This window comes from Daphnia magna, linkage group LG3 (assembly GCF_020631705.1).
Source record: "Daphnia magna isolate NIES linkage group LG3, ASM2063170v1.1, whole genome shotgun sequence".
NCBI lineage: Eukaryota > Metazoa > Arthropoda > Branchiopoda > Diplostraca > Daphniidae > Daphnia > Daphnia magna.
The window spans coordinates 2,005,607-2,031,143 of record NC_059184.1 but is presented as its reverse complement, the minus strand read 5'-3'; the positions used below and the strand labels follow the sequence as shown (position 1 = coordinate 2,031,143).

The 25,537-nt window shown below is 40.4% G+C and overlaps 4 protein-coding genes and 1 pseudogene across 4 annotated transcripts; 1 reads left to right on the top strand and 4 right to left on the bottom strand.

Annotated features, from left to right (window-relative positions):
- Window positions 1-4,899: 4,899 nt before the first annotated feature.
- LOC116919469 lies at window positions 4,900-11,789 on the bottom strand. The gene is made up of 5 exons (XM_032925468.2): window positions 11,602-11,789; window positions 11,412-11,543; window positions 10,036-11,348; window positions 9,572-9,965; window positions 4,900-5,138 (listed from the first exon to the last, which is right to left on the bottom strand). The coding sequence occupies exons 3-5, from the start codon at window positions 10,159-10,161 to the stop codon at window positions 5,080-5,082; spliced, it is 579 nt and encodes a 192-aa protein (XP_032781359.2). The 5' UTR covers window positions 10,162-11,348; window positions 11,412-11,543; window positions 11,602-11,789; the 3' UTR covers window positions 4,900-5,079.
- A 267-nt stretch (window positions 11,790-12,056) lies between these two features.
- On the bottom strand, window positions 12,057-15,141 carry LOC116919459 (mitochondrial Rho GTPase). Its single transcript, XM_032925456.2, has 11 exons — window positions 14,916-15,141; window positions 14,644-14,707; window positions 14,341-14,572; window positions 14,180-14,281; window positions 13,889-14,096; window positions 13,704-13,824; window positions 13,425-13,617; window positions 13,088-13,354; window positions 12,788-13,003; window positions 12,516-12,712; window positions 12,057-12,438 (listed from the first exon to the last, which is right to left on the bottom strand). The coding sequence occupies exons 1-11, from the start codon at window positions 15,103-15,105 to the stop codon at window positions 12,309-12,311; spliced, it is 1,920 nt and encodes a 639-aa protein (XP_032781347.1). The 5' UTR covers window positions 15,106-15,141; the 3' UTR covers window positions 12,057-12,308.
- Window positions 15,142-15,201: 60 nt separating this feature from the next.
- LOC116919464 (3-phosphoinositide-dependent protein kinase 1) lies at window positions 15,202-17,541 on the top strand. The gene is made up of 9 exons (XM_032925462.2): window positions 15,202-15,464; window positions 15,531-15,573; window positions 15,637-15,792; window positions 15,869-16,114; window positions 16,191-16,359; window positions 16,434-16,530; window positions 16,587-17,069; window positions 17,129-17,281; window positions 17,350-17,541. The coding sequence occupies exons 1-9, from the start codon at window positions 15,369-15,371 to the stop codon at window positions 17,440-17,442; spliced, it is 1,536 nt and encodes a 511-aa protein (XP_032781353.1). The 5' UTR covers window positions 15,202-15,368; the 3' UTR covers window positions 17,443-17,541.
- Window positions 17,542-19,993, bottom strand: LOC116919463 (eukaryotic translation initiation factor 3 subunit L). Its single transcript, XM_032925461.2, has 11 exons — window positions 19,835-19,993; window positions 19,577-19,776; window positions 19,300-19,511; window positions 19,115-19,234; window positions 18,947-19,056; window positions 18,712-18,882; window positions 18,481-18,651; window positions 18,274-18,420; window positions 18,052-18,215; window positions 17,827-17,995; window positions 17,542-17,766 (listed from the first exon to the last, which is right to left on the bottom strand). The coding sequence occupies exons 1-11, from the start codon at window positions 19,856-19,858 to the stop codon at window positions 17,632-17,634; spliced, it is 1,623 nt and encodes a 540-aa protein (XP_032781352.1). The 5' UTR covers window positions 19,859-19,993; the 3' UTR covers window positions 17,542-17,631.
- A 927-nt stretch (window positions 19,994-20,920) lies between these two features.
- LOC123466468 lies at window positions 20,921-25,530 on the bottom strand (annotated as a pseudogene).
- Window positions 25,531-25,537: the final 7 nt, after the last annotated feature.

Genomic DNA, 25,537 nt, shown 5'->3' with positions numbered 1-25,537 from the left:
ACACGGCCGGACATTATCGCTTAATTAAAAGGGAGATTGTTGGCGCTGTCTCGCAGAGAATCGGAAAGGACAACAGCACGTAAAGGAAAAAAAGCGATAGAGATAGAAATAACGAAAAGCACCTTAAGGCAGCTATGATTATAACAGTCTGCCGTCCAATCAGTACACCCCATACCGTGCAAGTTTGAACAACAACATCAACAACAACAAAATATTTCTCCACTTGGGTGTTGGTGGTATATACCGAACAAGCAAAAGGAAGAAAAAAGAATATTTTTTTACATTTTTTGTGTTTTTCAAGTTCCCTCAAGACTCAACTGCTGTAAGAAGTCAGCGCCGTTTCATTAATCTTCAACTGACAGATGGGCATTTATTTTCGTTAGTGTTTGCCCTTTCGATCTATCGACTGGGAGTCTCTTTTTTAAAACCATCTTTCTTGTTCGTGTGGTGTTTATTTATTTGCTAGCCTCCAATAACGCGTCGTGCCTACACGATACGAACAAGAGGAAGAAAAAAAAAAAAAATTTGGATAGCCACGTCTAGGGCGACCTGAGATGTACAATCATTTCTCCCGACTTTGGTGCCACACGACAAAAACCGAGAGATAAATGCTGAAGGTGACTAACAGCCCTCGGGAGATGGTGGACTGCTAGTTCACTCTCGTTTCTCTACAATTCAGCCTCAACAGCGAAAAAAAAAAAACTGAATTTAAATGTTCGTTTACATATTCAGTACACACAGAAATGTAACGTGAAATCGACGACGACGCGGGACATTGCGTGACTCGAAAAGACCCTACCCAAAAGTCAGTTTTAATTTTTCTTCTTTTTTTTAAGAGCTTCCAAAACCATCCAAGTGGGTCGACTCCTCGCGCCAGGGAGGGCCGGCATAGGCTTTTAAATATCGGTCATTTTGATTACCATCGAGAAAAATATGAAGAGACTATAAGCAAGACGAGGGGAAACAAAATAAAAAGGGGAACAAAAACAAAAAAAACACACCCTGCAGTCCTATAAAGGACTAACAGCAGCAGCTGCCCCCCCTGGATGTCGAGTGGAACGTGATGATTGTTCATGATAACACATGGTCCTTCTGCGTGTAAGTTGCTGCTGACCAGTTGCTTACACACATACCTTAAGTTTTTGGTGTTGTCTGAATATAGTCTTACCGAATGGCGGAGAGGGAGTAAAGGAAAAAGAAATCCCCTTTTCAGGAAAACAAAACAAAGTAAAAGAAGAAACGGACATGTGTGACCGAGCCTAAATTCGAGACATTTCAAGCTCACAAAAACATGATGATTTTCCCTTCTATTTTATTTTTTTTTTTTTGTCGAATAAAAAAGAAGAAAACTGGAAGGAGGGCTAACTAATACGAGGTTTCTTTTGACACGTGGTTGTCAATTTGATTCAATCTGTTACACAGAGGCCGCAGTTCCAAGGGAACAGTTCAAAGGAATGCCTTTTTTTTGTTGCTCTCACTGACGTTTCTTCCTCTTCCTGGATGATAGTTTTTGTTCTGCCCACACAGATTCCAACCAGCTCTACATGTTTCATTTTTATTTCATTTAACAGATATGAGGGTTACATCGCGTGCGACCAGACCCCCACATCATCGTCTCAAGACAAAACAACAAAAAATCCCTGCATTTCACTTTAAAAAATCTTTTATTTTATTTTTTTTTAATTCAGACAAAAAATTCCAAGGGAATTTAGGGCGTCTTCATTTGCAAGGATAATTCAACCAAATAGAGTAGCAGTGAAATGTATACATCTATAGAGGTAAATAAAATATTTAAAAAAAAGAATGTGCCACGCGCGCATTATTATTTTTTGTATTTACCTCCCCTTTCCATCGCCCACTCTTTTAATACCTTCACAACTGATGCAATCGTAATAATAATACATCACGAGTGGCAACAAGCATCAGTGAAGGTTGTACGAGAGTCAAAGAATGTAGCAGAGAGAAAAAAGAAAAAAACAAAATCTGTGGAGGTCTTTCGCCCTTTCTTATCCTACCCGACGCTTAAGCCCGCGCACTCCGTTATTATCGTTCCAGGACGACGTCTTGTAGAAATCGCCCATCCTGGAGGGCGAAGCAATACCCAAAAAAAAACCTTTCAATTTTTTGTGCGTGTTGTTCTTCTTCGTCGCTTTAAGAAAAGAGAAAGAAATTCCGAGAGAAAGACATGAAAAAATAGAATACAAAATGTTTCGTATACACTTAATTCGTGATGGATTTGCATTCCCTAAAAAATTAGGAAGAAAAAAAGAGAGAATAATTTTGCGGCTTTTCCTCAGTATTGTGCATCTTAAAACGGAGAATGTTGCCAGAAAGGGAAAAATGCTTGACACCGACGGATGGTCAATTTGCACCGTCTGTATTTGGACAAAAAAGAAAAAGGGGGAAAAGATGCTTCTTCGTCTTCGGTGACTTGTGCGTGTGTGTGCATTAAACTTGTTACTGCGAATTTATATGGCCGCGCTAGAGGTGGCGGCCAAATGAAGAGAAGGAAGAAGCCAATCTCTCTCTTCCTATCTGTCTTGTATATTAAAAAGCCCATTCGGGAACGATATGCTAATGGTTCGTAAAAAAAAAAAAAAAAAAAAAAAAACATAAACAAAAGAAAAACAAAATCAAGAAAAGAATCTGCACGCCAAGTTGACTCATCACCAAAGATCCATCGCGCACATAAGACAAAACAAAGCACGAAATACAACATCGTTCATATTCATGAGATTTTTCTTCTTTTTTTTAAAAAAGAGGTGCGGATTAAGTCACTCGCGCGGGTTGCAGTGCCACATAACTAAAAATATAAAAAAATGCACACCTGACAACGAGGCAATATAGGAGGAGTTGTGGTTTTTAACGACGGCCGTGATTTCGATTGGCGCCGCCAGACATCCTCTTGGATTTTTCCGATCTCAGATTACCTTACGCTTCAGCAAAAGAGAAACAAAAAAAAAATGGGCTGAAAAAAAAATAAATGCGACGTTGGAGAATGTTTGGGTGGGGTCGAGTAAGAGTCGTGGCGCGCGCGTGCGCAGCGGCATCATTACATTTGGCACTGCGCAAAGGCATCGGCCATTTTTCACGGCGAATATCAAAAACAGTAAACGAATTGTTGAAAAAAGATAAGAACAATAACAGATGTGAAAAAAAAAAAGGGAAATAAAATCGAGACGGCCATCAACCTGTCGATCGAGCTTGAAAAATCGAAAAAAAAAAAGAACGACGGGCCGTAAAACAACTAGCGAGTCTCCGCTTTGCTTTATTGGCGACTTGATACCAATACAAGGGGCCTGTTTGTCTTCGTGTCTGTATCGTTTTGTTTTATAGACTCTCAATGTTTTTCTTTCGTCTCCTCTTCTTTACCTTCCTCAAACATCAACGTATTATCTCCCTCCGTTTTTGTCAGCGGTCGTGAATCTGTTTTTCACGATCGCTCCGTCGTTCCCGTCGGGTGGACGGCCGAGTACGATAGTCGCGTAAAACATGTGCACGCCCGTCCACATATGGGCTGTAACAAAGATACATTTATTTCTTTGGAGAATCTTTTTTTTTTTTTCTTGAAAAAAATAAAAGAAAAAGGGTCAACGTCGAGTGGCAATTTAAAAAGATAGGAGAATGGAGGAAAAGAGACAACACGGTTATATGGCCTGCCAAAGAAGTTGTGTGTTCTAATTCAGCGCTAGCACTGACAGACCTCACAAGACGCGAAAGGAAGTTGAAATAACTAGCCAAAGAAATAGGCCCGAAAGATGCAAATGTGTAAATGTTTTCCCGTTCTGTTCCAGGTGAGCTAAGCTCATAACACAAATTTTTTGGGGGGCGGAAAGCAAAAGACGGCCACTAGTCCGACATGAACAGAACACCCTCAAGCTAAAGGCTATAGATAACGTTCAACAGAGAGGGTTAAATAACAAAACAAGTCAAAAAAAGAATCATAAAACTTCCTGACAAGCCTTCACCCCTTTTCTTCTTCTTGTTTCCCTGGCACGTTGAGGCATCCCGCTCTCTTTTACCTCCTCATCTCGTCAAGGAATTAGTCTGGCAAAGAACCAACAGCTCCACCAATCTCACAAACAGACAAATGGGTGACGTGTTTCCTTCTTTCTCTCTGAGAGACTTATTCAGTGGAGCCCGTCATTAGACCAAGTAGGGGAAAGAGACGAATAGTTGAAAAAAGTTCTAAAAAAAAATTTTTTTTTGTTCCAAAAAGAAACAAAAAAAAAATACTGAGGGAGTGGATGCTGAAAGCTTAACAATAATTTCACGTCACTTCTATACCGTCTTAGTCGTCATCTCTAAGATCGTACTCCATTTCTCTAAAGCAAAGGGCACGTTATAACTCACGAAGTCACAACCTCCATTGTTTATTTAAAAGTTTCTTTTTTTTTTTTTTCTCTATGGATTTCTCCAGTTGACCAACGAGAGAGAAAAAGCCGAGGGAACGGGGTCATCTGATCAACAACAAAAAAAACCTCCCTGATTTTATGTTAGATTAAGACTTTGGTGTGTAACACGGTAAGATCGTACAACGTTTCGTCTACGCTGCATTTTTGGTCGAATGCCCAATTCTCAGTTAACTGTGTGGCCAAATCGGGGGGAAAAAATAAGCACAGACGGTAGCAAAACGAGAAACAAAGATGTCGGCCACGCGGGTCGCCATTACATTTACGTCTGTACAACAGAAAGAATTGAAAACCAGATTGGCCACTTACCATTCGGTGGTGTCTCGAGATCGCCAGATTTGGGATGTTCGACGGCAGTTCTTGTTTCCCTGGAATCAATCCAGTCTGTTGGACGTTGACTCACTAACGAACGACGGACATGGAATCACACCTTTCCCATGTGATAACAGATCAACAAGTTTCTTTTCCAAAAGAAAACGAGACACAGTCGTGTAGGTTTTTTTTATTCAATTAATTCATCTCAAACACCAGTGCAGATTGTCAAACACACATCTGATCGATGACGATTCGAATGTTGCCAATACATCATTTCACGAGGCCAAATTAACAATAACTAATCGTTTCTTAAGTATCTCGTCGCGTGTTGTCTTGCGGTATTGCCAATTCATCATATTTCGTCAGAGACACCCACCGGCCCACCGCTGCCAGTTGCCAAATGGTCGACAGCTACTCGTTGTGAAATTTACATTAAAATTTAGATAGACGGTCGAATTGCAGTTACAGGTTATATTCACAGCTGTAAAAACGGGCTGTTAGTTTTATTGGTTCACGTCAGCACCGCATATTACTAGACTCGTTTGTTTTTATCTGCCACATTCCAACTAGGCAATGCCGAGGCATTCTGTTCACATTTAACGTCGCTCCCGCCTTCCCTCGGAATGCCGAATGATCGATGCCCAATACTCGGTAAATCAGTGGTTTTGCCTTGGGTGCTATGAAGAATCACATGGACACACAAGGCAGGGAGAGAAACAGGGAAAAAGAAAATTTTTTGTGTTTTTTCTTTTCTTTCTGACTAGGAAAAAAAGAAAATAGAGTGTCCCACCCCCTGTTAAGTTGTGTTGGCCATTGGGGTTTTGCTTTGGGTGTGTAGTACCACCATGCAAGAAATTCAAAGGTTTTTCTTTTTCTTTTTTTGGTCTCTCTTTCCTACGGCTCTTACCTCTTTAAAAAATAACACATTTTTTTTTTAGATGATTGATCAAGGATGTAATATTGGAGGGGGGATGATGATTTGCCCTGATTGTTCAGGGCGTCCCATCACATCTTAGGACCTGATTACCATTGATCGAGAACAAGGATGGTCCGTTTTCGTGTAAAAAAAAAAATATGAAAAATTCCGGTTGTAAAAAAAAAGATGTTTATGACACCACTACCAAAAATGAAATCGCCCATATCCCAAAACGTTCAGGTTGTAAAAAGAAAGCGATTGAACGTGACTTTTTTTTCCCCCTCGGAGGAAATAGCTAACAAAACTATAGGAGACCCAATGCCGTAGAAGGTGTTCACATCAATTCAGTCTGAAGAAGAATAAGTAGACTAAGGTACTTTGATTCAAGGTAGCCTTGGCTTTGTCGATAGCACTTTTCTTAATAGAGACCTATCGACAGGTTAATGAGACACATGAATGAAGCGATTCAATCACAAAAGAAATGTCAGTTTGGAAAGGCATAGAAAGACGAAGGCTTTTTAAAAACAGCCGTGGTAAGAGAGAGATAAAAAAAAAAGAAAAACTCCACCCTTTACGATGAGAAGCAGGAAGAAAAGAGGCTTATAGTAAAACGGAAATTTCTTGTTGGGGCCAATGTTTTGTGACGCCATGCGTAAGCACATTGTTCTATCTCACACGTGGGAAAAAGAAAAGAGCCTCCGTCCTTCATTAAATTCCCTGACACTCACTGACGAAGCCGTTTAGAATCGAGAAGAAAAACAACAGAGGACTAGTTCGTCTTGGCCAGCGTGTTATGTACGAGCCTTTTCGATTGTACAGGCGGCTCTTTTCGATAGTGAAGACGCAACCCCTCGTTGAGACTAATGAGTCCCGATGGAGCTCGTTGATTGAAAAGGAATAAAAAGAAAAAACTTTTCGCTCTGCGTGAGAGAAATGATCTCCGATAAAAACCTTTTTTTTTGAAGAACGAACTGAGGGAAACAGCGACGGGTGGTTGAATGATTTCGTGGCCCGATATGGGTTTATTGTTTGTTGTCAGTCGAGTCGGGACTTTGTTGCTTCTACGATATTAAAAAGGCTATTTTTTTTTTCACGATTTTTGGGTAGAATCTTGAATAAAAGTAGCTGATTAATCGAGACTTAATTCCCTTGACTGGGATACAATGAGCAATAGAATTACATGCTTGCATTGAGTTGGTAACAAATTCTTGGTGACAGCGGTAAAACGAGACATTTGTCAAGTTGCCAAAACGTATTACAAACAAGGGGGGTAAAGCCAAAATTCGCCTCTTCTGTATAAGCTTCAACTGAGCCATCAGTGCCAAGTCGACAGGTGATGCCTGTCATCATGGAAATCATCGTCACGGACGATCAGCTGCTTGGCAGGATATTTTGTCGGTTGGGATAAAATAAAACCCGCAGCAAAAACAACTCCGGTTGCTTGAAAAGTCCCAATCGAATTTGAGAGGCACAACAAGGCGAGAAATGAAAACAACAACACTACAGACACGCATTTTGGGGTTGTGTGTTGTCAAAACGGCCACGTTCGATGCTGGTAGGCGATAAAATTGTGAACGGCGCACTCCAGTCGATCACTCGGATGAATAAGTTCAACCTTCATCCGTTATAAGAAGAAAAACAATCACCAACAATAGTCGGCTGGTTTGGGTCTTTTCGACGGTGGATTTTGATTACGATCTCTCCAGCTCAATAGCAAAATAGCACCGGAATGAATAGAAGACCTGATTGGGATCGTCGGAACCTGGATATATTTTTTCAAAGGCACGATCAGCCGGCAAACCCAAGAATGCATATTTATTTGAAAATAAATTTAACAAAAAAGAAGGACGACAATTTCCCACAAACTAGTCAGACTAGGTTATAGTATAAACAAAATTGTGACATGAGGCTATTTTTATCAAGGAAATGGTGAAGCAAACAAGATTTTTTTTTTTTTGAAGGGAAAATGAACAGTCGCTGAGAGGTCAAATGGTTCTTTACTCGTTATTCAAACGGCCGCAGGCTCAATTTTTAATTACTTTCAGCCTGGCAAAGGTGTCGGATACTGGAATTTATTTATTTATTCAGGTTCTCTGGTTCTCTCCTATTTTATTGGCTTCTTCGGATTCTTTTTCCCGTCTCAAAAGGATTCCTCCTCGCCATGCTGCATGGCCTGCTGGAAAACATACGCCCGAAATATACACGAACCGGTACGTGTTGTGACCGCATTTGTGTATTTACTGACAGAGGACGGCAGCGTGGCAGTCGCCGTGATCCGCCGTGATTCCGATCATAAAACACGATTTACGGAAAGAGCACCTGGGTGGGGTGAGCGCAACAGGCAACGAGCCGTCGCGGCCGTTTGAATATATCGTGCCGGATAGAAAAGCAAAGAAAACAAAATACACTGCGACTTTTCTCGTTCGGAGCGCATTATTTTCTTCCCGCCAGTTGCTTAAGTATTTAAATTACGACGGGAGCTTACACGATTCGACAATAGCATACTAACCGATTCCCTTTTTCAATAAACAAGAATTTTAGGGGCAAAAGAAAAGAGCTCTATACGAATTTATTTATTTTTTTTTTTTTTATTAGAATGCCGTTCCTCATTTTTGTTCAAAAAACGTTTGGGAAAACAGTTTTACACCTGAGAAGGTTGCAGCTGATATGTCGGAGCTGTCAAGTCTTTTTTCCTACTCGTGTGCGCCTCTATATAGAACGTATGGCAAGTCGTAAAAATGATCGGAGACCGTAACTCTCTGCCTCGTTTTCTCGGCCAAGGCGTTCGCAAACCAACGATCCGACATTTTCGACTTAAGTGGCGAGAGAGATATACAGACGGGCTAGGAATATTCGTCACTCGGCCAGGTACTTGCCGCGATATCCTCGCCATAAAATAGAAGAAAGGTGTCTCTGATTGTGTTCGACAACGCAACAAAGAATAATGGCCAAAGAATTGGAGGCACAGTAGAATTGAGAAATCGTACTCGCGGAAATACCAACTTTGCGCCATGGAAACAATGCGTATTGCGCTCCTCGTTACAAAAGAAAAAAAGCCATAAAAGATATTCAAAAAAAAAAGAGAGAGAGAAAAAGATCTAGAAAAAATAATAAAGTAGCGGGCGATCAAAGGGAGAACGACAAGAAAAGAAGAACGAGTCGTTCCCTTTTTTTTTTTTCACTTCCTTTTTTTACGATATTCCCGTCCACGTATATACCGCTGAATGCCACTTATTCGGCAGGGTTATTCCATTTCTCGAACTTTAAGTTCATTCGTATCCCCTATTCGAGAACCCCGCGGTGTAAGGTGAAATATATTGAGACATTCGATGTATAAATAAAAGCCTCTTTTCTTCGTGTAAAAAGCAAAAAATGGGGGCCCACAAAAATGGAAATAAATTCGTTCAAACGGCGGTTGAGGAAAAAAAAAGACCACCCGTAACGTGTCACGAACCATTTTTTTTTGGCATAAAGAAAAGAAACGACAAGGTAAAAAGGAAACTACAAAAAAGGAATGAACATAGAGTAAGCGGTTGAGGAGGACGAATAAGGTCTGATGTAGCCGCCAAATGAAACGCGGCTAATTGAAGCCCTGGAACAAATCACAGGTATCTTGGCGTTGGCAAAGCATGTAAATGGAATCCCGCTGCTGTTATTCGATGTCGTGGCGATAGAGCTCGGTAAATGGGAGTGCCAATATAAAAAAATGATCCGAAAAATTTCAGTCACGGAACAGAGCCATGTAGAGACAAGAATAAGGCGCAAATTTAACCCCGAATCGTGACTAGACAGGTTCTTGATTGCATAATGTGATTAGGATACATAACTCTTGGAATGGGAGAGCCGAACAAGAGAAGCAGAACGATTTCTAACACATATTCAATTAACAGAATTAAAACAAACAAAAATAGGTGGAGGGGGCACTTACTCAGCGTTAAAATCCGAAGTTTCATCAAGATAAATTTGGTCAGCTGGATATGAGTTTGAAGATGGACGGAAAAGCCGTAGACTCGGGCGAAAAAGACCCGCGAATCCCGTTGCCTCAATTCGGTAGGTCCGTATGCAAAGCAGCCGACATGAGAACGTTGAGGCAGCGACCAGCGGGAGGCATCCTTTTTCGTATCCGACAGCGGGATGAAAGACAACGATGACGATTCAAACGGCTGATTGGCCAATAAAGTGATATCGGGATTCTTCCATACGCCTTTGAATAGCGATTTGATTCGGATAAGGATTAATCGCCCATCGTCGGTTACATTTCCAACCGTTCCGCTGAAAATGAAGTCGTTGTCATTCAACAACTCGTTCAAATGCCGTTCGTACTGTCGGGAAAAAAAACAAGCAGATTAATTTATGGAGAAAATAGAAAATAAATGAATTTGTATAACTGACCTCTTCACCATTAGGACAGACGAAACCTGTTGCGTGACCGTAGCTAATTAGCAACAAAAGAACTAACCACACTAACCCGAATAGCTGTGAATAACCTGTAGCCATCTTCCTCAGCATTGCCGTCATTTTTATTTACTTATTCCCGACCGTTTTCGTTTTTTTAATCACTAACGAACCAGTTGATTAAAAATCGTTGTGGATAATAGAGCAGACGCAATTAATCACTTTTTACTTTCGAGGACTGGCCAATCAACGGGCTCCCGCCGACGTTCATGGCCGATGATCGACTGAAGCGATCGAGCAGTCTTTCAAAGTTCTCAATATCACACAACTCATTTTATATGAGAATAGAGAGAAGATAAAGTAGATAAACGGGAATATAAAAAAAAAAAGTAAGGCGGAGTAGGGCGGCGGCATAGTTTTCTTCTTCTTTTTTTGTTTTTGTTTTCCCTCGTCCGTCCAGTTCAGGTATACTATGCACTCAGCAGACACTCAAGCCTTTACAGCCGTGGACAACGAACCGGCGATTTAGTTCTCTTTCTTTTTTTTTTCTTTCCCCACTCAAGTCTTTTGATTTTTTTTTCTGGCATGTTAGTCTATGAGAGACGACGACGTCTGCGAGAGTTTTGGATGGGCGCGAGAGACATGGGGCGGCAGCATCGAAGCACTTCAGGGGGAAAACAAATGACCGAGCCCGGCGCTATGTTAGGGAGGAGTACCCCTCCCATCATTCTCGCGCCAGGCTGCAGGAATGGGATTTTAGCACCTGGTTTCTTTTCTTACGACCGTCTACCTATTTGTTTATTCGTTGAGTTATCTCAGTCATGCCCGCTCCCTCTAAATTCTTCTGTAGTGTAGTAACAGTATATTGCACAAGTCGTGGAGTCGATATTGGATGGATGTTACCACTTCTCCAACTGAGAAATCCGGGTAGGTCTGTTATCGGTGTGTGCAGTATCGGTTTTATTCTGCAGCTCGTATTCCCATATCCTGGTCGAATTGGAAATCACGCGTCAAAGATGTGTGAAAACTGTTAAGACGCATTTCTCGATCTCTCGGAATTGAGTGGATCTTTCGCGGTCGGAGGCAGATCCGAGGTCGACCTTATACACACAAAAGCTCAATCTGATAACAGGTTTTTGAAACTACAAAAAGTGTGGAAAATAAAAGAAGCTGCCAGCCAAACCATTTAAACATACAAGGCCATCGCCATAACACGGAATGGAATGGGGGCCTTTCGATTTACATTCGCGAGATTGGATTTCGGATTCATCGGTCACGGACCAAATCTGCCTTTCCATGCGTTATGGCCACTGAGAGAGAGAAACAGCTGTAAAAACACGAAATCCATTGGAATTCTTCACGATGTTTTGCACCTGTACGACGTCCCTGATCGGTTGTTGGAGATGAGCACTACACGGCGTCACAGATCGGATCAAAACAAACACATTACACCATCGAATCAAGATCAGAAAGACTTATTCTTATCGACTCCGTGGCCTGCACAACTACGAAGGAATTTAAACTTTTTTTTTTTTTAAAGATAAAAGCCATAAATAAACTTACAGCAGTTTTCGAATCTTTCTCTTTGCGCACGTTTCTTCCCTTTCTGAAACGAACTCGAGTTCTATATCTTGCGTCGTTTTCGTGTGTTAGGTTATGGCTTGATTTTAACATATCCACAGTTAAAGAATGGCTGGCCTGCCAATGAACTTATCTTCTTCGTTAGAAAATGGTGATTTCTATACGATTTCTCTCGAACAACATAAAATCTTAAGGGATAAAAATGCAATCTAACGATTACCATTTCAAGTGATCTTCTATAGGAATTTGGAGTGATAATTTAAACTTACAACTGTTTCAATTGCCAAAAAAACAATGTTACCATCCGGATTGTTAAGCTTGCGTTTAATGTTATTCCAATGAAGAGTGCATCAAAATAATCCTGTAATGGATCCGTTCGCGTTTTGAAGCGACAAATGCAGGGCGCGTAAGAAAAAAAATTCGGGTTTTAAATGTGCTCACCTTTGACGAATTCTAATTCTTATTTAATGACTTTTCCCAATAAGATTTGCCATCTAGTGGCCAACAACACGGACTTTCTACTGCTACACAACACTGGAACGCTGCGCATCAGTCATAGAATAATGTTATTAATTTCTTATGTGAATTTCTTTTTGTGGATCTAATCTTCATCTGAAAATTTGTCACTGCAACTTCATTATGAACGGTAAATTTTTCTTTAGGTTCATTTGAGAGAAGACACTTGTCTATCAACCGATGTTGAGACGGCGTATGGTTCGCGCCAGAATAAGACCCAGGGCGGTAGCAGCAGCTAATCCCACGACAGCTCGGATCCAAACAGCGCTGGAATTTCCACTCAACATTGAAGGCCTCCACGATCTGAAATTCCCCATGACAAATGATCCACTGCAATTGTATCCTTAATCATTTTTCCTCATTCAAATAAAGTGACTTACGGAAAGGACGACATGGTTGCTAGTTTGATGTAAACATCGCTTTGGAGACGCCCTGCTTTAGCACTAAAACCGTGAGGAGGAGGTAATCGATGCTTGCGGCAGAATGTCTCGGGCTGTTGCAGATATTGTTGACGCACAGGGCCTGATTCCCATTTCGAAGCAACGATAAGAATGGGTATCGACGTTTCGGCAAAATACTAATTTTGGCAACAAAACGAACGACATTATGCTACAGTTGCACCATCCCCAAAACCTTTGCTCATCAGTCTCACCTTTAGATATAATCTGGCGACGTGTTCGAAGCTGTGTTCGTCTGTGGCATCGTACACAAGACACGCAACATCGCAACTTACTTGCTGCGGGGAGAGTGAGTCAGCTCCTAAAGCATCGACGTCATGAAGAAGAAGGATTTTGCTCTGGCCGTAGACGCTTAATTGTCGGGCGACATATCGAGGCAACTCACACCACAAATTAGAAGTGTCGATTTCCTGAAAACATGTGCGTGAATATCTTAATGAGACGTTTTTGTTTTGTTTTTTTCATTTTTGTTAATACAATTTTTTCTCTCTTACGTCTACGGTTCGGCCCAGCAATCCTTGACAAAAAGTTGTTTTGCCCACGCCAGGTGGACCAATGACATGGCACATAAAAACTGTGCGTGTATTGCGCTTTTTGCTACCGCCAGAACGCTGAGCTTTTGTGACAGTTATAGCAGAAAGTTGATTGTCCGTGCCAGCAGTGTGATATCCCAGGTACGCTAGCAACTCGCACGTCCTCCGGACATCCAAGTATGTCATTAAACTCCACTGTGCCATGTAACCTTTTAAAGTTGGCCAACCCTAAAAAGCATGAAACGTAAGAAATTTATCAAAAAAGGTTTTTAAAGAACTGGATTGTAGTTTTTATTACTTGGCCATTGGTAGGTACCGAATACTTTAAATTTTGCCCCCATGGCATTATTGAGCAAGGAGAAAAAAGTGACGCGAGTTCTTCCGTGTTCAAAGCTCCATCCTTGTCCTTGTCGTGTTGCTCAAATAGCTGTACAAGAAATGCCCAGCCTGATGCAGAAAATTCCGTATTGCATCCCGGAGGAACTCGCAACCTGTTTGCATCGTAAACGTAATAAAAAAAGAAAAATGCATGAATGTTATACTGTCGGATTAGACAAACACGACGAAGATCACGCACGGTGGATGCAAGTAATCCCGACATAGGTTCAAATTATCATCGTATCCAAATTTCCTTAGCACCGTCCATGTGGTTTCATGTCGTCCACGTTGAATGAATAAACGATGAAGGAAAAGGAATCCTTTCAAAAGCAGAAATTCCAATAGAATAAGCGGTTTTTACCTCGCAAAAAGAACTAAAATTACCAGAGAGCGTCAAGCCGTTGGATCCTACACCGTCGTTGGTGTGGCGACGAACAACATTCCGTACATCTTCGAGAGCACGATTTTGTAAAGACGTTCCAAAACATCGCTGCTGAAAAGCGTTCAGTTCAACGTCACTCAAAGATCCGTCCCCATCACGATCGCAAATAGCAAATACTCGTCGGAGAGCCTTCTTGCATTTCTCAGTCAACTAAAGCAACATATAACAAAATGGACAATCTGTTGTACAGCTTGAAGGATAAAGGATCTATAGAAAATTAGTTCAAATCTCACCTCTCGATCTTCAGCGATATAGAGCGGTGCTGTCGGATGAAGCACAGCTTTTTGGGCATAGTAGAACATCTCCGAAATGTTACGAAGGGTCCTTGCAGAGCACTAGAAAAAGGAAATCAAAAATGACATAACAGTTTACTATGTGTCTTGTCAAAATGTACCTCCACACAGGTTTCAATTTCTGCATAGTGGTTCATGATGGGTAACACTGAGTCCATGTTTCCCTGTTCAAGCAGATCAGATTTGTTTCCAACCAGAATGATTGGAACTGCAGATACAACTTCCCCAGTTTGACTTCCTCCATCATCTTTGGTTCTGGGCCTCAGTGATTGTAGCAATGGAAGCCATCTTTCAGTAATTTGTTGCAAAGAATGGTTATCATCAACAGCATAACTGCAATGAATATGTTAAGGATTTCATGATTCATTATGAGATTGAAAGCAGAAAAAGATGATGATACATACACTAGGCAAACTACATCAGCACGCTGGACTTCCCGGGCAAGATCTTGTTCAGTTTGTTCACTTTCTGTTCACCAAAGTAGTGCAAAGTAAGGCAACAAAAAAAAATAAAACCACATTTCTTGCAGCTTGTCTTATTAAAAAAGTTGTACAGTCTTCACTGCCAATTGTTGATTGTACATGTGTGGCATAAACTTAGATGAAAGCATGCTATGCTACATGGTTCATTCAAAGTACAACTAAATAAATAGCGTTTAAAAATTTCGTGAACACACCTGAAAAATCGACTATATGTGTTGGTACTTGTTCTGGTGTGACATCGGCCGGTATAGTGATTTCCTCGGCACGTGGGGGAACAACATCAGGGAACTCTTCACTAACTAACGACAGAATAAGCGAGGTTTTTCCAACTCCTCTTTCTCCTAATAACAGAATTCGAACATCCTCTCTCCCAAACGGGCCCATCTTTTTTCTTCTGTTGGAAACCGCTTAACAAGCAGTCTGCTTGAGCTTGATTCATAATCATAATAGGCCACCTAGCGGCACAATTTACAAGTAGTCAACGTTGGTGTTATTTGACAGCAAAGTTTTAAGGCTTTTTTAGGCCTAGGCTACCGAGTTCTCTTAAATATTTATAATAACGTTTGTTTACAAAAACTGTGAGTTATGTGAATTTAATTGTGCAATCCAAATTCGTTGCGAATCAGATCCCTTGCTGCACCGACAAAATGGATAGTGAAACAAATAATCAATCCATAGTTCCTAAAAAAGAGCCTAATGATTTCATTTTTGGACGTGTGCTTGGAGAGGGGAGCTTCTCAACCGTCAGTACTTTTCGCCCTAGTTTTCTCAGTATAAATTTTGCGTAATATACGTTTGGACTTCCTTAGGTTTATTTGGCGAAAGACATACAAACAAGCAAAGAATTTGCAAGTAAGGAATTTGTTTATGTTGAACTTTCATAGATTTACACTTTAAATTAATATTTGTGTTTAGTTAAAGTATGTGAGAAACGTCACATTCTAAGGGAAAAAAAACAGCAATATGTTAAAAGAGAGAAGGAGGTATTGATGCTTTTGAGTAAGCATGCTAAAACTTCAGCACCATTTTTTGTGAGGTTATTTTGTACATTTCAGGATCATAGTTCACTATGTAAGTATTTCTATTTCTTTTTTATTGCCCTTATCAGTCTCAGTTGCAGTATTAATAAGTTTGTTTTAAATCCTAGATTTTGTCCTCACACGTGCAACAAATGGGGATTTACTTACTTATCTTCAAAAAGCAGAAAAATTTGAAGAAGAAGTAGCACAGTTCTATACTGCAGAATTGGTTCATGCTGTTGAACATATGCACTTACTAGGAGTCATCCACAGAGATCTAAAACCAGAAAACATATTGCTAGATACACATAGACATATTCTCATTACAGATTTTGGTTCGGCGAAAATTATACCCCAACCACCATTTTTACCAGGTGAAGGTTATCTTGAATCAGTAAGTAGTGCTTTGTAGAAAAAGTCATTATGTAGTTGATTTTATTCCTCACACAGAAACCGAGAATTCTGACGGCACTGCTCGGCGTAGCAGTTTTGTTGGAACGGCTCAATATGTATCACCCGAGATTCTAACTGACAAGCGATCGTCCCCAGCATCGGATTTATGGGCGATTGGCTGCATTTTGTATCAAATGTTAGATGGTAATCCACCGTTTCAGGCAAGGTCTGTGTGATTCGTTTTCATTCCAGTTGAAGCGGAAGCAATGCTACTATAATATTTTCTCGTCCTTTTTTCAGGAGTGAATATGCTATCTTCCAGAAAATTCTTAAATTGGAGTTTCAGTATCCCTCTCTATTTCCGTCCGTCGCCCAAGATTTTATTTCGAAGTTGCTGGTTGGTTGGTTTTACTATTTATACTGGTATTCAAAGTAAATTTTACTCTTTACTAGGTGATAGATTCAAAAGAAAGGCTTGGTGCGCAAGATTTTGGTGGTTACCCTTCAATAAAAAACCATAGATTTTTTGAGTCCATAGATTTTGACACACTTTATCTGAAAACACCCCCTTGGCCAACTAAATGCAGAGATGTAGCAGAATTGGCTTCTGAAGTAAGCGATCCGTCCGAATTCCTTAACACAGAACCAGGTCTCAGTGGACAACAGTTGAGTAAACTGTTAGGCCTCCAGCTCAATGATGAGCCTTCAGAGCAAAGTCGAAATTCCGCACCAACACCTTCTAAAGACGCGTTAACCTCAACCAGTAGCGCTAATAATGTGCTGTCTCAGCCGATGAAGAAAGGTTTGATTAATTTTCCAGTAAACGAACAACAGCTTCAAGCCAGACTACTTCAGCAACAAGAAACGCAATCGCAGTGGCATAATTTGGTCGACAAAAAGCTCATTCTGAAACAAGGGCTGATTGACAAGCGAAAGGTAAATCTTTCGTTATTGTGCCAACAGAAGTGAGGCATTGTTCTAACAACTTCTTTTAGGGTCTTTTTTCTCGTCGAAGAATGTTTTTATTGACAACTGGACCAAATCTGTACTATGTCGACCCATCTAGTATGGTATTAAAAGGTCAAGTTCCGTTTGGCTTGACGCTGAAGGCCGAACCAAAAAATTTCAAGAACTTCCATATTCACACGGTAAATGCCTTTTTACCTTTGACGATTCCTCCCCTCTAATAGTTTTTGGTGTCTTTTGCACTACAAAGCCTGGGAGGACATACTACCTTGAAGATCCCGAAGGATTCGCGCTAGAATGGTGTAAAGCATTAGAAGAAGTTCGAAAACATTACTACGATTAAATTTAAACGGAATGGTAAAAGATTAATCTTGTAAAGAAAAAAATGTATGTTGAAAATTACTAATGTTCCTGAATGTTCGAATACAATCCAACAATCACATTTCCTCCCTTAGTTTATGTATTCCGCGTTTGAAAACCAATTAGATGTAAACGTAAATATTCGAAGGAGTGGATATTCCCGATATTTGTTTTAAACTTTCTGTGTTTTTAATACGCGGTTAATTTCTTCGAATTTATGGATCTGCCGAATAAAGTAGTCACCGTAGCGACGAGCTACTTTTGTGTCGGCAATGTGGATCATTCCTCCATCAATGTAGAAATCCACCTAACACACGATACGAAAAAGTAAAATCTATATCATATAAGCAAAATAAATTTTTTTCACCTCAGAACCCGATTGCAGTTCACCGTCCAATCCAGAAGTGCCCTTGGTCCATACGACATTTTTCATCTTATGTTTAAAGCACAGCAGATGAGTACGGAATTCCGTTTCTGGCATTTCCAAGAAAGCAGCCATTTTGGCGACAGGCATAGTAGTGTACAAACGCAAATAACTAGACGGAAACAGCTTTTAAATTTCCGCATTTACTGTCAATATGAAAAGACGTACCTGCGAATGGTTGGTAAAGTAAGTTGCTGCTGCACTTCGTCCATAAAAACTTTTGCTAACTGCTGAAAGGGTTCACGTCTATGATCAGCGGGCGGTGCCTCGACTGGTGGGGGGACAGGGGACAAAAATTTAGGTGAGGCAAACGCGAAAGCGTTTTCGAATTCCTATCCCATGGGAAAACCTCTGTTAGTTGCTACTTTTTAAATTATAGATAGCACATACTTGAAGTTCTCCCTTTTGCATTCTCATGATGCGTTCAGCATGAGGCTTCTCTCGCAGGATTGCCTGCAGAGATTCGTCGATTCGCTGGGGATGAAGAACAAGAGAAACTGACAACAAAACATACATTTTTTCCGTTTGTTTGTTGATCTGTATAAAGAAAATGGAAATAAAACCCTGGTTTACTTTTCTTCCAGAAAATTTAAATACCTGGTCATTTTGATACGTTTTAGCCTGGTAGAGAGGCTTGGTGCGCTGAACGTAAAGGAGAATATGCGAAAATGTTCGAATAGCATCAGCATACCTCCTCATCATCAAATACGCGAACCCGACATAGTAATAGGTCGAGATTTGGCATGCAGGCACCCGAGAGTACAGAGTCTAAAGGCAGATAATTTCACAATCATCAAATCAATGTTGCTAAATTTGCTAAGGACTCACTTTTTTGTTAAGTTCCATATTTTCAAGAACTTTAACAGCCTGATAGAAGTCTCCTAATAATGAATGAAGTCTAAGCAATCCAACGAGGCTGAAGTAACCCAACATTTTGTAAAGAGGACGGCGACCAAATTCTCCTGCTACTGTGTCGGGGTCTTCACCTTTAGCATATGCCTAAACAGCAAACAGTTTTGTCATAACATGTGACTTCGATAACTGGTGTTCCGGGAGTTCTTACCTCTAATTGTTGGTTGATGTTGGACTTGTCAACCAATGAATACAACACATTCAATACTGAATGAATGTTCCATAGTGTTGGATTAGTTCTAATAAATTCAAGTTCTTCAGCTGCAAAACAAAAAATGCTGAAAAAATAGAACAAGGTAAGGAACAAGAAAGGATATACCTGATTTCTTGTGAAGAGAACAGCGGAAAAGAGCAAAAGACTGGAACTGGTAGACAAATTCATCAATTATTTCCCACAGCCATTGGTGAGGGAGTTCCAAAACTACTGGACTTTTAGCACCTACCAAATTTCAGATAAAATAGTATTAAGTAGTGGTCAGAAAACTAGAAAGGGTTACTGATTACTCAAGATATGATTGAAAAGTTGACAGTAATTGTAATAAGATTCAAAACGTTGCTCAATTGTTGGCCCTCCTTGAATTCGTGCATAAATGTGACGATAATAGAGTTCCTTATACAAGATAAGGAAAGGTAAATCATCATCAACCAGTGGAGAAACCTCATCAGCGTCTGGCCAGGGAGATGTTTTGAAGTGCTCCTCAGTCAACTTTGGAAACCTAAAAGGTATTTTTATAAGCAACACTAATACAACTTCTTGTGACAGGAACAGGAATGAGCTTACGTGTTCTCATAAACATTTTGAATTTCATATAGCTTTCCAGAATTGACCATTTCCCGAAAATAAATGATGAATTTCTTGATTACATCCGGCATACTATACTGTGCGTACTGTGGAGCACTTCCATAACCAGTGTATCGTTCATTTTCGGCATCAAGCCGTGGATCCCCAGTCGGTTCATAGACATCCGCTTCGTACTCGTACTACAAATCAAGAATGTTCAATATTGTGTAGAATTTTTGATCAATGCTGTCAACTTACATCATCAAATTCTTCGGCATACATCTTGCTTGGCTTTCAATAACAGTTGACGTGAAATTTAGATCGAAATATTGAGAATATTGTAAAGGAAAGGTTCTCCACGAGTATCGCAATTACTTCGGTTTTAGAGTTGCTCCAATGCAGAAAAACACTAAGTTTCGGCGCGGCATTGCCGCATATTTTGCCGGCTTTTTCCAGCGCTCAGCCAGGAATAAGCCTATGAATAATTCTTAATTAGTTTATAAACATAATTGTTAAACAAACTATAAATACAACGAAATGTATGCGAAAAATAGTTTCAAATCCAATTGCGCATGGAGAATGTATGAAATAATGATACTTTTCCAAATAGCTGGAACTATTGGTCCAAACATAGTTCTGCTAGTGGTCTTGTGTCTGAATGAATGTATAAGAGTCAAATCGACTGCGAATAACTGCATCGAAAATGTTCCAACGATTGCTCATGCTAATATCATGGCTCTTTGGGAATGAAGCAGTACCCAATTTTGTCGATGAAAGGGATTTTTTGCATCATAGACAAAGACTCCAGAACGGCACAAGGCAGCCACCAGACAACGGCCACCACCAGCCACCGGACGAACGGACCAACAACAGCAACGGCGAATTTACCAACATACAAAATCGCCTGCTAATAACTGCATTCAATGTCATACAAGGAATGCTCATGGTAATCTCCCGGATCCAGACTCACCCAGGACCTCACCCGGACCCGGACCAGACTTCCACCAGAACAGAACACCCAGAACGGCGGAGGCTGAACGGCACAAGCCAGCCACCAGACACCGGCCACCGTCAGCCACCGGACGAACGGACCAACCAAGACCATGGCGAATTCAAAGTTGACACAAAGGATGGAATAGTAGAGAGGAAGGGCTTAAATTGGCAAAAAAGTCCAATCTTGACGTGTTTCTTTGTGTGTTTTGTGATCTACTTTCTTTACGACTTAACCATATTTCTGGTTGACAAATTTGTACCATCTGCCGTCTGAGCCGCCAAGGCCGCCAAGGTAATTCACGTTGGTTTGTCAAGTATGATACAAAATTTGGGTAAATAAAAAAATAAAAATAAAATAAAATTGTGTATTGTTTTCATTTTTTGTGTCTGGGGCTTTACTTCAAGAGATACGAGCCAAATTCAAACATTGTTGTGCTGTCCTTAAAGTTGATGCAAGTTACTCTGCTAAGAGTCAGTTACATTTTTGAAGTCACATTATTAAAATGGAGACGAGACATATAACTATTCAAAGTGCCTTGGAAAAGCTATCATCATTTCTGGAATTATTTCTTCCAATTCTTAATACACATATGGTCCACTTCTACACTGAGGAGGTATGGGGAAAATTGAAGAGTGAGTTGCAGGCTGAATTAATGGCTACTAATGATACAGAGGTAACAGAGCTTCCTAATGATTACCTAAATATTTCTGTGAGCAAGCCAAGTCATATTTCTCCAAGCTTACTGCAGCTAATGGAAGACATCTTTAAGCATAATTTGGAAACTTTAAACGTTCTCGACGATCTTCTTTAGCTAACTCCTCCAAAATGCTCGGACTTGATTCTGATGCCATGCTTAAGTGAGCAAGAAGATTAATAAGGGGTTTTGCAATAGAAGATTCTCTGCATTCAACGTTTTTACACAGATTATGCGTCCAATCAAACAGCTCTGTATATTCAGCACCGGCTGGGTCTAACTGATCTGATAGCACGATTAACGTTCCGACGATGGGTAAGACTGCTTTCGTGACGAGATCTTCATTTTCTCTTCCTGACAACAAATGATTTAACAAATCTTTAAAGTGCTTCAAGGTTTTTGCGATTTGATTTTCCAAAGGAATTCCAGCTGCTGGTCTTTCCACTTGATCCATCGCCGTTAACAAGCAACCTAGCTTGGTAGGATTATGTTTACAGAAACCAAGAATAATGTCGTGAAGGCAGTTTAAAGCTGTGCAGTACATGGCTGAAGAACGATCGTCCGCTACCTGTCGCGTGTTCTGGCAATGGAGTATTAGAGCACGTGCGATAGTGCCACTGAATTTCGTCACACTTTCTGGGCTAAGTCCCTCGATGTCTTTGCTGTTGCAAAACGCCTGAAATTTACTGAACGCTGATTGAGCGAACCAAAGTCGTAACCCAATTTGTGGTTTAAAAAACGCCAGTATCTCTTTTTCGTTAGCAATAGTTTGATTGCTGTCCTTCAGAAATCCTATGAACGCAGAAATACTTTGGAGACTAGGAGTGCACTTTTCAAATATCTTCATTGGTGCTTTTGGAGTGTCATCTGTTATTGGCGATTGATCGATGGGGTTTTCTTTCCCTTTCTTCGTTCTTTTAGGAGCCTTGCCTTTTCCGACCTCACTGAGAAGTGAATCAAAACGGGTTTGCATCTCGTACAGACTGACTAAGCGTTTGGCCGCTATTACATTTGTGGTGGCATTTTCGGCGAGACAGAAGTCGGCGAGGGCGATACAGACAGATGAAAGTGTCTGGATCTTCAACTGGGCGCTAAGCTCCTGTACGTCCCCTACGACGTAATCATCAACTGATGATTCGGCCATTTTTGTGACTACTTTTCTTATTAGCAGAACTCCTAGATCTAATTGATCTTCGCTTTTGGGATCGATATCTTCTTTCGCAAAGTAATTTGTTTTGCCACTTCGCAAAATGCTCTAGACGCATAAAAAGAAATTAATTTTTTCATTATTACAAAAACTGAATCTATGAGGACGGATTACCTGGTGTATGGCTTGAATAAGGTGTCCTAATGGTTCTATCACGTGGGAATTGTGCCCATCCTTCGACTTGGACTACAGCTTCGGGATCAATAAAAATTTTTAAATGACAACGCAACATCTTAATGCACTCCGGAAGAAGTTCCGGATTGCGGGAAACAACCTCGGGCAAATTCTGATATAGTGTCAAACGAACCGATGCTTGTTGACTCAAAGCGCACTGAAGAAGTTTTAAGAGTTCACTACAAAACGCTCTTGATTTTTATGCAAATGTAGGTGAATGTCTTTGTAAGTATAACATTTTTAAATATAATTTTACCTGTTGGAATTTGATGTTTGGCTGTGATGCACATCTACTGTTGCCTGACTACTCATGGAAGTTTGGCTGAGGGATGAACCGATTGTAGGGACGTAGAAACGAAAATTTTTCAGAATTTCTAGAAAACCCACTACTGCAACCTGTCTTACTTCCTCTAAACAACTTGATGAAGAATAATGGTAAGAATGTGTGGAGGGATGTAGGGATGTGCCTGTAAATTTCTAAAATAGCAAAGCTTTACCTGTGCAGTAGCTTGCGTAACACCAGAAAGGCGCTGTCACGTAAGGCACCTGATGAACGAAACAGGGGCGAGATACCCGTATAAAGACGTTTGGCAGAAACTAATCCACGATATTCCATGCTGTATAACAACATGGTAAAAGAAACTTTGAATTCCAGCATGCTAAGTGAATTATGCTGGACCATCAAGCAAATCGTTGTGATATATTGCGAATCATTACTAACGTCCTGTAATCTAATTAAGCAAAGGCAAATGTAAAAGTGCAATTGTAACATACACCCTATTTGGAAAATTACCTTTCAGCAAGTTTTTTTACAATGAGTGGGGCTGAATCCGGGAATTTTCTGATCATTTGTAAAAGAATATGAGCGCCGATATGCCAACACTGCTCCGGTACAGTTCCAGAAGTGGTGCCTGGCCATCTGCATATATTTGATAAGGTTTTTAATTTATTTTCAAACTCTCAGCATACCTGACGAACTTGATGCATTACCAAGGTTCGGTCCAGCTATACTTGGACGACCAAAGCCACCCGCATTTCGGATTTCCAACAAATCAAAGGCGAGTAGTTCAAATCCTTAAAGAAAGTGTACGGTATTCAATACCAAAGATTGATTTTACCGGAATTAGTATAAAAATACCTTTAACAATGTTATCTCCTTCACTTGTGCCTTGCAACATGATGGTGTTAAACATCTTCTGGACATCGATTTGTTTCCCCAACATCAATTCCCTCATCCAAGCAGAATGTCGCAGCCGCTCGTTGGATCGAAGAAGACGTTGCACCAATTTCCGCAACAAGCCTATAATATCTCGAAGTTGCGGTAAGGCTCCAAGTGATAATGCGACCTCGAGAATGAATGGAACCATGACAAGTTCGGGAACATCAACCCTACTACGAAGGAATTTCACGAATTCTTTGCCGAGTGGGTGACCCGTGGCCGCTGCTCGGGAAATGTGAAAAATCGAAGTTGCTTTTGCTTGTAAAATTTCCTTAGGGGATCCAATCTCTATTAAATTAATAAAACCCAAGCTATTCATAACCAAAACAGAATATCTATAATCAGGCGCATACCAATATCACAGTCAATTTCCATCGACTCTCCTCGCGAGCTCAAATTCGTACTCTGGCCATATCGGCTTAGCTTCATTTCAAAATATTTTGCCAAATGCTCCAGTGGGATCAAATGATCTGATTGATAGCACAGGAAGAGCAGTTGGTAAACAAACGGAGGTACTTCTTGTGGTTCCATGTCTGGAATTATGGCACACAATTTTAAAACAAACCTAAATATATTAGCAATATTTAAAATGATAACATGAAACCTAAATTGGCATTAGGTATGAAATTTTATTTCTGTTGGAAAGTAATACTTGTGAACTATGGTGCCAGGGATTCTCAGTTCTCTCAAAACTGCAGTGAATGCTACTGCATCCTCTACTGCAATTTCTGTATCGCAGAGTGAACTTATTACTCCACCACAATACTCAGCACCTGTCATTGAGTCTGAGTCTAAAGGAACTCTGTTTTGTTTTCCCAACTCTGAAAATATCATTGGAAAAAGTGAAAGCCACCTAAACAGAAAAAACATGAATAAATGTAAGGAGTAATAATGAACATGAATAAAGTAAGGAAGTTTATATTGGTTTACTTACTTTCCCTTTAAGTTTTTCCCTTTCTGAATAAACAACAAGCAAAGCTGTACTAGCTCTGCTAAGTTGTTACTGCTTAAGTCATGACTATTCAAACTCATCAGATGGACAATGTCAACTGCACAGTTTTCTGGAACAGCTTCACTGTCACATAACTCAGTTAAAATTGATTTCATAACATTAAGCATCAAGTTGTCTCTGTGATGGCCCTATGACAATCCTTCCAAAACCAAGCGAATCAAATTGGGTGCCCCATTAGAATGCACAATATCAGGTACTGCTCTCAAAATCTGTTGAAGGTGCATGATTAAAAGCTATTATCCCTATTAAGTTTTTAAAATAATCTACATCTTCTCTGCTCAGTGTGTCTATGGTTTGTTGCACTATCTCCTTTTGCTGCTGGTTATTGTTAGACAGAACCAATTTTGACAATTTTCTCACTACATCAACAGCCATTTTACATAGAATACTGAGTCGAATCCAATTGTTCTAAAAATGGAATGTAAACATCCTTATCCTTTTATTAGTATCAAGATCTACACCATTACCGTCAACCATGTGACCCCTACATTCAACTGACTTCGAATAGGATCCTTGAATCCTTCAACTCCATCTCGTTCAGGGGCCTGAACGCTGTCAGGCAAAACATGACGACAACTCCTGTTAGGGTTCAGGCAGAGTAATAGAAGGGAACGCGACATTGGACCCCCCAACAGTGGCCCCGGAGGGTACCCCGACACCA